The following is a 17,402-nucleotide window of genomic DNA, read 5'->3' on the forward strand; positions in this document are numbered from 1 at the left end:
CTGCAAAATGTCTACGAGACTCAAACAGAAAGCTCTTATAATAATAATATCATTTATATAGCACCTTTTAAAAACAGCAGCTTACAAATAGTCACGCAGCTTAGCTAAATAAAGGGGACACGCCGGACAAAAGCACCAAATTTTTTCCACATGCTCTCTATCACCATAAGTTTCAATTTTTGATGGGAGCCACTTCATCAACATTGTGGATCGGATATGGCAGCCATATAAAGTCTATGAGAACCAATATAGCTTCCAAGCCACTCAGAAGGTCAATCTTGGTGTCAAAATATACATTTTCTGGGTCAAAGAATAATTTAAAGTTTCATGTTTAAAAATGTAATGTTCAATATTTTTGGTCAATTATTTCAAACTCGTAGATTATATAGATTCATTACACATAGAGTATTTCTGTATTTCTTGTCATTTTGATGATTCTGGCTTAGAGAAAATAAAAACACAAAACTCAGTGTGTCAGGAAATTAGAATGTTGTGAAGAAGTTGAATATGTGAGTCCACAGTTGGTATTTTGTGTCTCTTATGGCAGCCATATAAAGTCTATGAGAACCAATATAGCTTCCAAGCCACTCAGAAGGTTAATCTTGGTGTCAAAATATACATTTTCTGGGTCAAAGAATCATTTAAAGCTGTTGAGAATAGAACGTTGCCATCAGGCTAAAAATAATTCTTACATTAAAAGAAAAAACAATTAAAGACAGAGCAGGAACAATCACAAGACATTCTCAGATACACAGATCCAAATTCATTTTTTGACAATTTTTTCTCTCCCTCTGCACTCTAGTGATGATGTCATCACTCTAGCCTCTCCATAGGGTAACATAGGGTTTTTTTGGGCGTTTTTTTGCTGAATAATTTGAAAACTATGCAGAAACGCTTAGGAAAGTCTAAGCAAGTGTATAAAAGTGGGCTTTAAGAAGTGATTTAACATTTAACTCACCCTCCTTCCAACATGACCCGTCCTCCCTGATGATCCATCTTTGCCGTCGTCTCCCTGTAAAGATCAAACAAAAAACTGATCAGTAAATAATAAGTTAGTGGACAACTTCTAACTGGAAAAGCAGACATTAATCAGCTGCAAAAGGAGCTGTTGATAATCTAATTAATAGAGCACAAAATGAAAAAAAAAACATTGTCAGAACAAGTTTAAAGTTCAACGGTAAGAAACCAACAACGCAGACAATATATGTTTTCATTGGTCATTATACGTCTTTTTTTGGTAATTTTGTGTCTTTTTTGGGTCAATTTGTCTTTTTATTGGTTATTATAAGTCTTTTTTGGTCATTTTGTGTCTTTTTATTGGTTATTATAAGTCTTTTTTGGTCAGTTTGTGTCTTTTTATTGGTTATTTTATGTCTTTTTTGGTCATTTTGTGTCTTTTTTTGTTCAGTTTGTGTCTTTTATGGTAATTTTACATATTTTTTGGTCAAAAGGTTGTTGTTTTCTTCAATGCATTTTAATGTCTGGTTCAACTAAAGGTTCATTTGTTTGGACAAATATAATGATAACAACAAAAATATCTGATAAGAGTTTAATTTAAGAGCTGATATCTAGACATTTAACATGGTTTTATTGATGATGATTTTAGTTATTATCAAGAAAACTGTGTAAAATGTCTAGATATCAGCTCTTATATTAAAATCTTATGAGCTATTTTTGTTGTTATCATAGTCAAGAGAACAGATGAGACTGGAACTTGAATCTCTTACCTTCTCCCCTGCTGAGCCCTGGTTCCCCTCAGGTCCAGGTCTTCCTATCACACCCTGGAACATCATTTCACTGTTAACACTAAAACTTTCACATGAACAAAACACACACACATGAACAATCACCGTCTAATATTACCAACACAAAAATATTACTGCAAATTTTTATATAATAATAATAAAAAAGAAATTCCCAAGAGGAGATTTGAGCTCCTGATTGAAGTCACATCCTGCAGTGGAACTACTTCTACACATTATTTCACCTGGTGAGTTTGTTTTCACAAACATTTTCTGTTTCTTTTCAAAATTAATAATTAACTCATATTCAGAAATATTCTTAGTTATAAAAACAAAAATAAACATGGCCACTTTAATTCAGAATAAATAATGCTTTTCTTGCAAATCAGAAGTACATGCAGGAACATTTACTTCAGCGAAGCTTTAATTATAAAACATATAATCTTGAAGTTACATTTCAAAGATTGATTACACCACAACACTGTTTTCTCCTCGGGGAAGTCGTGTTCTTCTGTCTAATTGTTGGTTATCTATTTTTAAATTTTGTGCAGAATGGTGAAGAATGAATTTTAAAGAGGAACTCCTTCAGCCTGTGGATTAAATCTGATTCTGTATTTTCTCTTCAGGATGGAATTGGAGTCAGGAGAGAAACATTTCTCTACCTCAGGCAGGTTTTACATCATATGTCAGATACAGTTTTTTGTGTCTTTTCAGGCATCTTCAGGGAATTAATTTTAAACTCATACATGAAAATACTGAGGTCAGACACACACTCTGGGTGCACACACAAATAATTCATTTTCATCCTCAATAATTAATCACGGTCAAACAAATGGTCTGATTATAGACTGAGACATGATTTCATCATCCACAGTGTTTTTTATCTGCACACTTACAGGAGCCCCTGAGGGACCTGGGGGGCCCTGGGGGCCCATCTCTCCAGGAGGCCCCTGAAAAGGAAGAAGGAAGAGGAACAAATACAGTTCAAGTTGTTAAGAGAAACAAACAAACAAACAAACAAACAATAGTCTGCAATGGTTCTAACATGAGACTAAGTATTGAGTTAGTTTTCACCTCTAACCCCGGCAGAGCTGGAGGACCCTGGACCCCCGGGAGACCCTCCTCACCCTGCAGGAAACACACATTATTATTATTATTATTTTCAAAATAATGTACAGCACGTTGTTGATATACTCAATGACAACCAGTGCAAACAACAAAGGCATGAATATGAAATGTATGACAGCAAAAAGAAAAACCCTCAACCATCACCCCGCCGCAAACAAAACAAAAAGATACAAAACAAACGAAAAAAAAAAAAATCCACATTATTGAGGTCGGTATCATGCAGACATACACTTCCACTTCAGTTTTATAAATGTCCTATAGTAGATGCATACAGGTACATCTCAAAAAAATTCAAATCTTGTGAAAAAGTTCAATATTTTTTGTCAATTATTTCAAAAAGTGAAACTCGTAGATAATATATAGATTCATTACATATAGAGTGAAACATTTCAAGCCTGTTTTTCTTGTCATTTTGATGATTCTGGCTTAGAGATGATGAAAACACTAAACTCAGTGTGTCAGAAAATTAGAATGTTGTGAAGAAGTTGAAAATGTGAGTCCACAGTTGGTATTTTGTGTCTCTTTTGGTAAATTGATGTCTCTTTTTGGTCATTTTTGTGTCTTTTTGGTCATTTTTGTGTCTATTTTGGTCATGTTATGTATTTTCTTTGTTATGTTGTCTCTTTTGGTAATTTTATGTCCTTTTTTGGTAATTTTTGTGTCTTTTTGGTCATTTTTGTGTCTTTTTGTGGTCATTTTTTGTGTGTTTTTGGTCATTTTTGCATCTATTTTTGGTCATTTTGTATATTGTGAAAACCTCACTGACCTGTTCCCCAGCTGGACCTGGAGCTCCTGGTTCTCCCTTCAGTCCTGGTGGGCCCTCTTCCCCTTTAGCTCCCTGGTCTCCCTGAGGTCCAACCTGTCCTACTGGACCCTGGAAATCAGACATCACAAAATCAGACAAAAAATGATGGAAAATAAAAAAAGGAAACGCAAAGGGAATCACCACAGTCAGAAGAATTCATCCTCTCATTTAGAGTTTTCTGGAAGTAATCTTTTCTGAAAATAATGTTAACAGCACTAATAATTTGATAGGTCACACACTATTATTTACAACAGACATTGACATGTCCCACCCTGTGGGGTACCCCAAGGCTCTACTATAGAACCACTGCTTTTCTCATTCCACATGCTCCCAACTGGCAACCGCCTGCTCAAAATGAATGTAAATTTCTATTTTTATGCAGATGACACCCAGATTTTTATTTCAATTCTCTTTTTATATGTTTCCATGCGTTTTCTTACTTAAAATACAAATAATTTACTTTGTCCTATCAGGGATTGAGATTTTTAAATCAAGACTCAAAACCTGCTATAATTTAATTGGAATATCTCTGACCGTGTTCTAGCTTTTGGTCCTCATTTAGAGTTTTCTGGAAGTAATCTTTCTGAAAATAGCGTTAACACGTTTGAGTGAACGCACACTGTTATTTATAAACACTCTGAATGACATGTCCCACCTTGTGGGGTACCCCAAGGCTCTATTATAGCACCACTGCTTTTCTCATTCCACATGCTCCCAACTGGCAACCGCCTGCTCCAAATTAATGTAAATTTTTATGCAGATGACACCCACATTTATATTTCCATTCTCTTTTTATATGTTTGAGGTGTTTCAGTTCAGTGATACTGATACACAGTTAGAGATAAAGTTAAAATAAAAAAATACACAGATTGATTAAAAAATACACAGATTGATTAAAAATTCCACCTCATTGACCAAATTCTTAAAGACCATTAATCGATCATCGATTAATTATTCCCATCCGTAGTGCAGACGGATTAGTCCTGTCAACTGTGAGGATATTGTTATAGTAACACATTAAATATTTGTGTGTACTTGTACATGGCAACAAACCAAATATAGTGAATTAGTTTCTGATAGTTTGTGATACTTACAGGAGGGCCCATCCCCCCTGAGTCTCCTCTGACACCACCAGCTCCTCTCATTCCCTGTGTTCAAGGCAAACAGAGCAGATTATTGGCTTTCCTCATGTAGCTGTACTGCTTCTGTTGTGCAAAAAATATTAAATTGAATCCCAGATTACCTGAAGACCTCCTGACCCCGGAGCTCCAGTCAGTCCTGCAGGTCCAGACTCCCCCTGGAGAGAAAGAGGACAGATTCAGTTTCATTATTCCTTTGAAATTTCAGATTCATGTTCTTAAATCTAGTGGTGGAAGAAGTATTCAGAGCCTTTACTGCAGTAAAAGTACTAATACCACACTGTGAAATGACTCCACTACAGTAAAAATCCTGCATTCAAAACTTACTGAAGTAAAAGTACAAAAGTATCAGCATCAAAATGTACTTAAAGTATCAAAAGTAAAAGTACTTGTTATGCAGAATGAACCCACTCAGATTGTTTTATATATTCTAAATATATTATTGGATTATTATTATTATTGATGCATTTATGTAAACAGTGTTTTCATTTTCTCAAGATAGGGCTCATTTTAACTACTTTATATACTGTTTAATCTAAACAAAAATGTCTAATCACTTTAAATTCATCATGTTTTTATGTTAAATCTCGACCTGAAAAGTAACTAAAGCTGTCAGATAAATGTAGTGAAGTAAAAAGTTCAATATTTACCAAAAAAAAAAATCTAAAATAAAAATCTAGTGGAGTAGAAGTATAAAGTTGCATTAAATGGAAATACTCAAGTAAAGTACAAGTACCTCAAAATTGTACTTAAGTACAGTACTTGAGTAAATGTACAAAACACATTTAAATATGAATATTAATGTGAAAACTAACCTCATGTCTCTTCGGGGCTAAAACATAAAACATTGAACTCCTTGACGTTACCTTTACAGTTTAATGTCACTGAGTTAGTTTTAAGATCGACAGGAAGTCTCTTTTTGTCCTTTCAAAATAAAAGCGTCCATTATCAAAACAGGCTTACAATCCACCACTGCTTAAATCAAACAATTCTATTAACATTTAGAGTGTCTGTCAGCAGCATAATCTCACCTTGTGTCCCTGAGGTCCGTCTGGCCCCGGGAGGCCCCTGGAGCCTGTGATTCCCTAAAATAAACATAAACACAAACAAACACGCAAAAGAAAAATGATATTGACAACACTGTGAACATGTGTGGAGACAAAAACAAATCCATCAGAGTGGATCCCAGCAGATCAATAAAGGGTTAATGTATCAACTCACCTGTAAACCCCTCAGACCTGCAGGTCCCACTTCTCCCATCAGCCCCGGTTCACCCTGATCACCATGACAACATCAATATGACTCATCAGTTTCATTTATTACATTTATAGAGAACAAATCTCTCTAATCTTATAGTTCAGAAAACTAACGAAATAATGAAAACTAGAATTGGAAAAACATTTTCGTTAACAGAAATAAAAAATAAAAATAAAAATAAAAAAAGAGTTTTTAAAAAGCCGATAACTAACTGAAACTGTATTTTGTGAAATACCCCATTACAAAAAAATCTAAAATTAACACTTCAACTAATACAAACTAAACTAAAACCAAGCATTTTCCAAAAAATAAAAACTAACTAAAACTAGCAAAATCACTCTAAAAACTCACTAAAACTAACTGAATTTGAAAACAAAAAATCACAACGAAATAAAAATTAAAACTGATGAAAAATCCAAAACTATTATAACATTGAGCTGCCCTCACCATCAGTCCGATGTGGCCCTTCTCCCCTTTCGGGCCCCTTCCTCCATTTTCTCCCAGATCTCCCCAGGGGCCTTCTCGACCAGACAGACCCTGAGGACCCCCCTCACCCTGACAACAACAACAACAACAACAAGCACAGTGTGAAGAGAAACTACAACAAACATTTAGAGTCAGACCAACAGGAACATCCTTAAACCTGCATTCTGTCTAACGGCCAGCAGGGGGCGACTCCACCGGCTGTAAAAAGAAGATTCTATAGAAGTCTATGAGAAAGTGACCCTACTACAAGAAACATGATACATGTAAAGTGATTAGACATAAAAATGACAAAAAACAATCAAAAAATACATGAAAAGAAGAAAAAAAACCCACAAAAATATGAAAAATGTGCAAAATGTCTATTCAGGGACATAAATCAACTAGAAAGAGAAATAAAAAAACAAAAAAGATGCATAAAATACATAAAAAAATATATATATACATAATAAGAGAATGCATGACTGAAGTGATGGAGACAATGTTTGAAGGCAAACAAAAAGAGGAAATTAAAGCTTAAATGAAGCAAATCCCCTCTCAGATTCCACAGCAAGCAGATGCACTGAAGTAGTGACAAGCTGTAGCAGAGCTACAGTACCTTGTCTCCTTTAGGTCCAGGGTCTCCAGAGTCTCCAGGATGTCCCACATCACCCTGCAGAGGAACCAGAGACTTAGAGAGCTCCTCGTTTCAAAGAATAGTTCAACAGTTTGGGAAACATGCCAAGAGTAAGACAAGAATAGTTATATTTTAAGACGATAAAGCCCGAACCATGATATATTTGCCAGAAAAATCTATTTTTTTTAAAACTGGAGTGTTTTTTAAACCTGCTGACAAATTAGAAAATAAATAAATAAATAATTATCAATTTGCATATATGAATTCTAATTTGTATCATATTTGATACATCAGTTCTTTTGGTGCAATTTGTCAAAAACTTTTGCAAAGACACAAAATGACCAAAAAAAAAAGACAAAAAATGCCAAAAAAGACACAAAATGACCAAGAACACACAAAATGACTAAAAAACACACAAAAAGACACAAAATGACCAAAAAAGACACAAAATGACTAAAAAAAGACTCAAAAAGACACAAAATGACTAAAAAAGACACAAAATGACACAAAACGACCAAAAAAAGACAAAACGACCAAAAAAGACACAAAATGACCAAAAAGACACAAAATTACAAAAAAAAGACAAAAAGACACAAAATGACCAAAAAGACACAAAATTACTATAAAAAAAATACACAAAAAGACACAAAATTACTAAAAAGACACAAAATACCCGCTGTATCAAATTTGATACACACATTTTCAACAGGGTTTTACTATAAATTAAGTTATGAAATATTAATTAATTTTACATAACATCAGTCCATTAAATATTCCTATTGAAGTTTCAGTAACAATTTGAAAGTTTTTCTCATCTTAACTTTTTAAAAACTGACAGCAATATTCTTAAAAAATGACATGTGGCTCACTGATTGACTCTGCATTAATTATTGATCCCTAGTGGATTATCAGCTACTGCATGGATCTGATTATATAAATCAGGTTTTTCAGGAATATAAATATCACCCTGATGATGTAAAGGTCTCAAAAACTCCTGTATCAAATATGATTCATTCGGCTTTTTAGGGTTAAGACGATAAAGTGAAACATGAATCTGCATTCTGTCTTTTTATCTCTTGTTGGTGTTTTATTTTTATTTCTTTAGAGTGATTTTTTACACCAAGGTTGGTCCCTGAAGGCAACATGAATTAAAAGCTACCAGCAGGTTGTTTCTGCTTTTCAACACTGCTTTTTACATCCAGTGTGGGATGAAAAATTGTGTTTTAAAAAGCAATTACACACTCTACTTGTTCTCAGTGTTTTGTTTTCTCAAGGTAGAAGGAACGTTTTCAGGTTTTCATCAAGCAGGAAATTCTCTCCTCAATGTTAAATAATGTGAAAACCCTGAAGAAGAAGAAGCAGAGATAAACTCCGCCATCATCCCATTATCAGGACAAATCTCATTTCATGCTTTATATAACAGTGATGGTGCTTTAACGCCTTTCAAACCAGTTTTAGATGTTTTTTTATGGAGCAAATAGAAATCGACGTCAGGCTGACGATAATGAGAATACTAACAAGAAATAAAAAATACTACAAGCACATCTGTTCACCATATAAAACAGTTTGTGAGATGCTATAAAATAAACAGGATGATGTCATCAGGTCTTTAAATTCTTCACTGAATAGGAAAATAAAGTTCTTTATACACAAACAGAGATTTCTCAAAGCGAAGACTAAGTTTACACCAAGTTTGCACCAAAAGATGCAAAAAATGTCCCAAAAAATAGACATAAAAGGTCTAAAAAGAGGCGTTATATATATATATATATATATATATATGGAAAAGTCCAAGCCTGTTTCATGAGTTTATTTTTTATAAAATAATTCTGTTGAACCACGGTTCAAAATCAATGTCAGATTTTCATTTGTTAATTTTCATAGAATTTTTATTTATTTTTACTTTTGTCAGATTCAAGTTATTTCTGTGACCATTGTGAGTTTTTCTTTCATTAACCGAGGGGTACCAACCATTTTGTCAATGTGTGTGTGTGTGTGTATATATATATATATATATATATATATATATATATATATAAAACAATGGTCTAATAATTTCATCCATGACCATAGATACAAGAAACATGATAAATTTAAAGTGATTAGACATAAAAGAACAACAAAAAACAACCAAATAATACATGAAAAGAAGAAAAAAAAGCCACAAAACTATGGAAAATGTGCAAAATGTCTATTCAGGGACACAAACACAGATTTCTCAAAGCGAAGCCAAAGTTTAAGGAATTTCTACTTGAATTCAACGATCTTCTGAAGTCTCTCAGAATTATAAACGACAAAAAAAATGAACTATTTCTTCAATATTATGATGAATGTATAACCTTAATTTCTAATAACTATATGATTTTTTATCATCATCAGTGAATGCACAAAGTTTATGTACTTCGTATTCTCTGTGTGACCAATGTATGGAGCTCTTTTTCTTTCTTTTCTTTTAAATTATTTGTATTTATTTTACTTTTTACTACTATTTCTCCTGATTAGTTCTTTGTTTGGTGACATTTGTTTCTTTTCATCCCTTTTTGTCTGACCTCATGATTGTAATGTTCCTTAATTGTCAATAAAGAATTTTTTTGTTTTTTTTTTAATTGTAAAATCACCTTCTGTTAAACACTTTATGAGCCAGCAGGAGAACATGTGGAACATCTGGATCATCTTTATATAAAGAGCAGACAGAGTCACCTACCTCTTTACCTGCTGGTCCCGGGGGGCCCTGGGAGCCTTTCAGGCCCCCGACTCCTCTCTCTCCTGGGGGCCCCGGAGGACCAAGTTTACCACAGGAGCCCTGGTCCCCCTGTTGGACACGGCAACATGGATCAGCAACACGTATCAGCAACATGTATCAGCAACACGTATCATCAACATGTATCAGCAACATGTATCAGTAACATGTATCATCAACATGTATCAGCAACATGTATCATCAACATGTGTCATCAACATGTATCAGCAACATGTATCAGCAACATGTATCATCAACGCGTATCATCAACATGTATCAGCAACATGTATCAGCAACATGCATCATCAACATGTATCATCAACACGTATCATCAACATGTATCAACATGTATCATCAACATGTATCAGCAACATGTATCAGCAACATGTATCATCAACAAGTATCATCAACACGTATCATCAACACGTATCATCAACATGTATCAGCAACATGTATCAGCAACATGTATCATCAACAAGTATCATCAACACGTATCATCAACATGTATCAACATGTATCATCAACATGTATCAGCAACATGTATCAGCAACATGTATCATCAACATGTATCATCAACACGTATCATCAACACGTATCATCAACATGTATCATCAACACGTATCATCAACACGTATCATCAACACGTATCATCAACACGTATCATCAACACGTATCATCAACATGTATCATCAACACGTATCATCAACACGTATCATCAACACGTATCATCAACACGTATCATCAACACGTATCATCAACACGTATCATCAACACGTATCAGCAACACGTATCATCAACACGTATCAGCAACACGTATCATCAACACGTATCATCAACACGTATCATCAACACGTATCATCAACACGTATCATCAACACGTATCAGCAACACGTATCAGCAACACGTATCATCAACATGTATCAACATGTATCATCAACATGTATCATCATGTATCATCAACACGTATCATCAACACGTATCATCAACACGTATCATCAACACGTATCATCAACATGTATCATCAACATGTATCATCAACACGTATCATCAACATGTATCATCAACACGTATCAACATGTATCATCAACACGTATCATCAACACGTATCATCAACACGTATCATCAACACGTATCATCAACACGTATCATCAACACGTATCATCAACATGTATCAACACGTATCATCAACATGTATCATCAACACGTATCATCAACACGTATCATCAACATGTATCATCATGTATCATCAACACGTATCATCAACACGTATCATCAACACGTATCATCAACACGTATCATCAACATGTATCATCAACACGTATCATCAACACGTATCATCAACATGTATCATCAACACGTATCAACATGTATCATCAACACGTATCATCAACACGTATCATCAACACGTATCATCAACACGTATCATCAACATGTATCAACACGTATCATCAACATGTATCATCAACACGTATCAACATGTATCATCAACACGTATCATCAACACGTATCATCAACACGTATCATCAACATGTATCATCAACACGTATCATCAACACGTATCATCAACACGTATCAGCAACACGTATCATCAACACGTATCATCAACATGTATCAACATGTATCATCAACATGTATCAACATGTATCATCAACACGTATCATCAACACGTATCATCAACACGTATCATCAACACGTATAATCAACACGTATCATCAACACGTATCATCAACATGTATCATCAACACGTATCATCAACACGTATCATCATCAACACGTATCATCAACACGTATCATCAACATGTATCAACATGTATCATCAACACGTATCATCAACACGTATCATCAACACGTATCAGCAACACGTATCATCAACATTTATCATCAACATGTATCATCAACATGTATCATCAACATGTATCATCAACATTTATCATCGACACGTATCATGGACACGCATCATCGACACGCATCATCAACACGCATCATCAACACGTATCATCATCAACACGCATCATCGACACGCATCATCAACACGCATCATCAACACGTATCATCATCAACACGCATCATCGACACGCATCATCGACACGCATCATCAACACGCATCATCGACACGCATCATCGACACGCATCATCGACACGTATCATCAACACGTATCATCAACACGTATCATCGACACGCATCATCGACACGTATCATCAACACGTATCATCAACACGTATCATCATCATGTATCATCAACACGTATCATCATCATGTATCATCATCATGTATCATCATCATGTATCATCATCATGTATCATCATCATGTATCATCAACATGTATCATCAACACGTATCATCAACACGTATCATCATCATGTATCATCATCATGTATCATCATCATGTATCATCAACACGTATCATCAACACGTATCATCAACACGTATCATCAACATGTATCATCAACACGTATCATCATCATGTATCATCATCATGTATCATCAACATGTATCATCAACACGTATCATCAACACGTATCATCATCATGTATCATCAACACGTATCATCAACATGTATCATCATCATGTATCATCAACACGTATCATCAACATGCATCATCAACACGTATCATCAACATGTATCATCAACACGTATCATCAACACGTATCATCATCATGTATCATCAACACGTATCATCAACACGTATCATCAACACGTATCATCAACATGTATCATCAACACGTATCATCAACACGTATCATCATCATGTATCATCAACACGTATCATCAACACGTATCATCAACATGTATCATCAACACGTATCATCAACACGTATCATCAACACGTATCATCGACACGCATCATCGACACGTATCATCAACACGTATCATCAACACGTATCATCATCATGTATCATCAACACGTATCATCATCATGTATCATCATCATGTATCATCATCATGTATCATCATCATGTATCATCATCATGTATCATCAACATGTATCATCAACATGTATCATCAACACGTATCATCAACACGTATCATCATCATGTATCATCATCATGTATCATCATCATGTATCATCAACACGTATCATCAACACGTATCATCAACACGTATCATCAACATGTATCATCAACACGTATCATCATCATGTATCATCATCATGTATCATCAACATGTATCATCAACACGTATCATCAACATGCATCATCAACACGTATCATCAACATGTATCATCAACACGTATCATCAACACGTATCATCATCATGTATCATCAACACGTATCATCAACACGTATCATCAACACGTATCATCAACATGTATCATCAACACGTATCATCAACACGTATCATCATCATGTATCATCAACACGTATCATCAACACGTATCATCAACATGTATCATCAACACGTATCATCAACACGTATCATCAACACGTATCATCAACACGTATCATCATCATGTATCATCAACACGTATCATCAACACGTATCATCAACACGTATCATCATCATGTATCATCAACACGTATCATCAACATGTATCATCAACACGTATCATCAACACGTATCATCAACACGTATCATCATCATGTATCATCAACACGTATCATCAACACGTATCATCAACACGTATCATCATCATGTATCATCAACACGTATCATCAACATGTATCATCAACACGTATCATCAACACGTATCATCAACATGTATCATCAACACGTATCATCAACACGTATCATCAACACGTATCATCAACACGTATCATCAACATGTATCATCAACACGTATCATCAACATGTATCATCAACACGTATCATCAACACGTATCAGCAACACGTATCATCAACACGTATCATCAACATGTATCATCAACATGTATCATCAACATGCATCATCAACACGTATCATCAACATGTATCATCAACACGTATCATCAACATGTATCATCAACACGTATCATCATCATGTATCATCATCATGTATCATCAACATGTATCATCAACACGTATCATCAACATGCATCATCAACACGTATCATCAACATGTATCATCAACACGTATCATCAACACGTATCATCATCATGTATCATCAACACGTATCATCAACACGTATCATCAACACGTATCATCAACATGTATCATCAACACGTATCATCAACACGTATCATCATCATGTATCATCAACACGTATCATCAACACGTATCATCAACATGTATCATCAACACGTATCATCAACACGTATCATCAACACGTATCATCAACACGTATCATCATCATGTATCATCAACACGTATCATCAACACGTATCATCAACACGTATCATCAACACGTATCATCAACATGTATCATCAACACGTATCATCAACATGTATCATCAACACGTATCATCAACACGTATCATCATCATGTATCATCAACACGTATCATCAACACGTATCATCAACACGTATCATCAACATGTATCATCAACACGTATCATCAACACGTATCATCATCATGTATCATCAACACGTATCATCAACACGTATCATCATCATGTATCATCAACACGTATCATCAACATGTATCATCAACACGTATCATCAACACGTATCATCAACATGTATCATCAACACGTATCATCAACACGTATCATCAACACGTATCATCAACACGTATCATCAACACGTATCATCAACACGTATCATCAACATGTATCATCAACACGTATCATCAACACGTATCAGCAACACGTATCATCAACACGTATCATCAACATGTATCATCAACATGTATCATCAACATGCATCATCAACACGTATCATCAACATGTATCATCAACACGTATCATCAACATGTATCATCAACACGTATCATCATCATGTATCATCATCATGTATCATCAACATGTATCATCAACACGTATCATCAACATGCATCATCAACACGTATCATCAACATGTATCATCAACACGTATCATCAACACGTATCATCATCATGTATCATCAACACGTATCATCAACACGTATCATCAACACGTATCATCAACATGTATCATCAACACGTATCATCAACACGTATCATCATCATGTATCATCAACACGTATCATCAACACGTATCATCAACATGTATCATCAACACGTATCATCAACACGTATCATCAACACGTATCATCAACACGTATCATCATCATGTATCATCAACACGTATCATCAACACGTATCATCAACACGTATCATCATCATGTATCATCAACACGTATCATCAACATGTATCATCAACACGTATCATCAACACGTATCATCAACACGTATCATCATCATGTATCATCAACACGTATCATCAACACGTATCATCAACACGTATCATCATCATGTATCATCAACACGTATCATCAACATGTATCATCAACACGTATCATCAACACGTATCATCAACATGTATCATCAACACGTATCATCAACACGTATCATCAACACGTATCATCAACACGTATCATCAACATGTATCATCAACACGTATCATCAACATGTATCATCAACACGTATCATCAACACGTATCAGCAACACGTATCATCAACACGTATCATCAACATGTATTAGTAACATCAGCAATATGTATCAGACAGCTATCAGTGATGAACTGCAGACATTTTAACGCAGTTTAAGGCAAAACCCACATAGTTTTTCTTATGTAGCACAAATTTGCCATTTTGAAACTTTACAACCCCAAACTAGAGACCTGGAGCATTCAGAGGATGAGCAGCTTTCCTAGGTTCATTAACAATAATACGGTTTCTCAGCCGTTTGTAGAACCGAAGTGCTCGTCATCCAATCACAGAAAATACAGAAATCTACAAAATGACCAAAAGTTTTTGAACCCAAATCTCAGCATGGATTCTTCTCTGTTGTTACAAAGGTCTTTATATATTGATGTTATATTCTAGAGGGGTTTTATCACCATTTTTATCCATTTCTTCTACCTTTAAAAAACTCCTGAAGACCCATCTCTTCAGAGAGCATCTTCTCTCCTAGCACCACACGATAATTCTACTCCTTAAAGAATTGTCACTAGCACTTATTAATGCACTAATTATTATTGCACTATACCTTGATTGTTTGTTTTTACTCTTCCTGTAAGTCGCTTTGGATAAAAGCGTCTGCTAAATGACTAAATGTAAATGTAAATCCAATTTCCATATGAATAAAATTTGCATTATTGAGCACCAAATGTGTTTAACAAATGCTAACAACCCAAAAATTGCTGCAACAACTTCTGGGACCCAGTTGAACATTCACCATAATAGGCTTCAATACATAAATAATTAATCCATTAAGTCATTTTAATTAGATATTTTTGACCAGAACAACATGACTCTCAGTGCTGAGCTTCATCTCAGATTAATCTTCAGGTTCACAGATTTCAGATTATGTCAACCTCTTCTATGACATTTATTGTTGACCTGCTATCTCCCCCTAAACAACCATCAGAAAGCTCTTTGAACAGTAAGAGGATAGCTGACCTGGTCTCCTTTTCGTCCAGGAGGTCCTTCATTTCCTGTTTGTCCAGGGAGACCCTGATGATGACACAATACACAATAAATGTAAACAAACACACTGGGGATTTCTGCAAAACTGTCAACTCCCTTTGAAATAATATAAAGGTGATTAAGGTGACTAATTCATTCTATTTTCTTTGTTTCAGTCCATATCAACAATTTTATTCTGAAAATACAACAAGGATGAAAGGGGGATTGAGGCTGCTTCAGCCAATGAAATGTAGTTTAACTTTTTAAATAATATCTGACTAACTTAACTTAAATAGTTTCCATTCAAGTACGTGTGGTTGCATTATTCTGTTTAAATTCCAGAATGAAAAATATGGTACATTTGGAGAAAGGGTTATCACATAAATTATGTGCCTGTCCTTATTTCGGGTAAAAGTTTAGGGTGACTGCAGCTAATCATAACTGGCAAAAAAATGGTGCAGAAAATAACCTTAAATTGAATATTTCTGCACTTTAAACAGAAAACAGCGTTCAGTAATGGGAGTGAAGCTGCATGTTTCCAGGTGTATTCATGCAGAGTTTACACTGGTTTCTAAGCTCTTTGCTTCATTCTGTTGAAGCATAGTTTCAGTGTCTTGTTGTTAACTCAGAGGAGAAACTAACCCACTGATCACCTGCAGACGTGAGGAGATAAAAACAAACGCTCTGCAGAGAAACAGATGACATTTACTGGTTTATGAAGTATATTATGCTTATGTTTTTGAGGTTTTTTCATTGTTTTTTCCTCCTTTCCTCTCCTCATGTTGTGCTGTATTTCTTTATCTTCATCTCTGTCTTCTGTCAGATTGTTTGTGTGATTTTTATACGTTTTGGACGGGTTGTACTACCCTGTGCAATGACAATAAAGGCTTCTGATTGATTGATTGATTGATTGATTTATTTTAAGGTCAAACATGTCTCTGAAACGAAATGCATCCTTAAAAACAATAAATGTCAAAGTGATAATC

General features: G+C 34.9%; 1 protein-coding gene across 1 annotated transcript in view; it reads right to left on the reverse strand.

The window, feature by feature from the left end:
* The window catches only part of si:ch211-196i2.1 (collagen alpha-1(I) chain), a 57,010-nt gene that overhangs the window by 3,419 nt on the left and 36,189 nt on the right, over positions 1-17,402 (reverse strand). The window contains exons 28-40 of the mRNA XM_059358603.1: positions 16,411-16,464; positions 9,875-9,982; positions 7,153-7,206; positions 6,519-6,626; positions 6,036-6,089; positions 5,846-5,899; positions 4,919-4,972; positions 4,770-4,823; positions 3,637-3,744; positions 2,817-2,870; positions 2,639-2,692; positions 1,728-1,781; positions 959-1,012 (exon numbers count right to left, since the gene is read on the reverse strand). Coding sequence (XP_059214586.1) covers positions 959-1,012; positions 1,728-1,781; positions 2,639-2,692; positions 2,817-2,870; positions 3,637-3,744; positions 4,770-4,823; positions 4,919-4,972; positions 5,846-5,899; positions 6,036-6,089; positions 6,519-6,626; positions 7,153-7,206; positions 9,875-9,982; positions 16,411-16,464 — 864 coding nt within the window. The remainder of the gene's footprint in view (positions 1-958; positions 1,013-1,727; positions 1,782-2,638; positions 2,693-2,816; positions 2,871-3,636; positions 3,745-4,769; positions 4,824-4,918; positions 4,973-5,845; positions 5,900-6,035; positions 6,090-6,518; positions 6,627-7,152; positions 7,207-9,874; positions 9,983-16,410; positions 16,465-17,402) is intronic.

This window comes from Centropristis striata, chromosome 19 (assembly GCF_030273125.1).
Source record: "Centropristis striata isolate RG_2023a ecotype Rhode Island chromosome 19, C.striata_1.0, whole genome shotgun sequence".
Lineage (NCBI taxonomy): Eukaryota > Metazoa > Chordata > Actinopteri > Perciformes > Serranidae > Centropristis > Centropristis striata.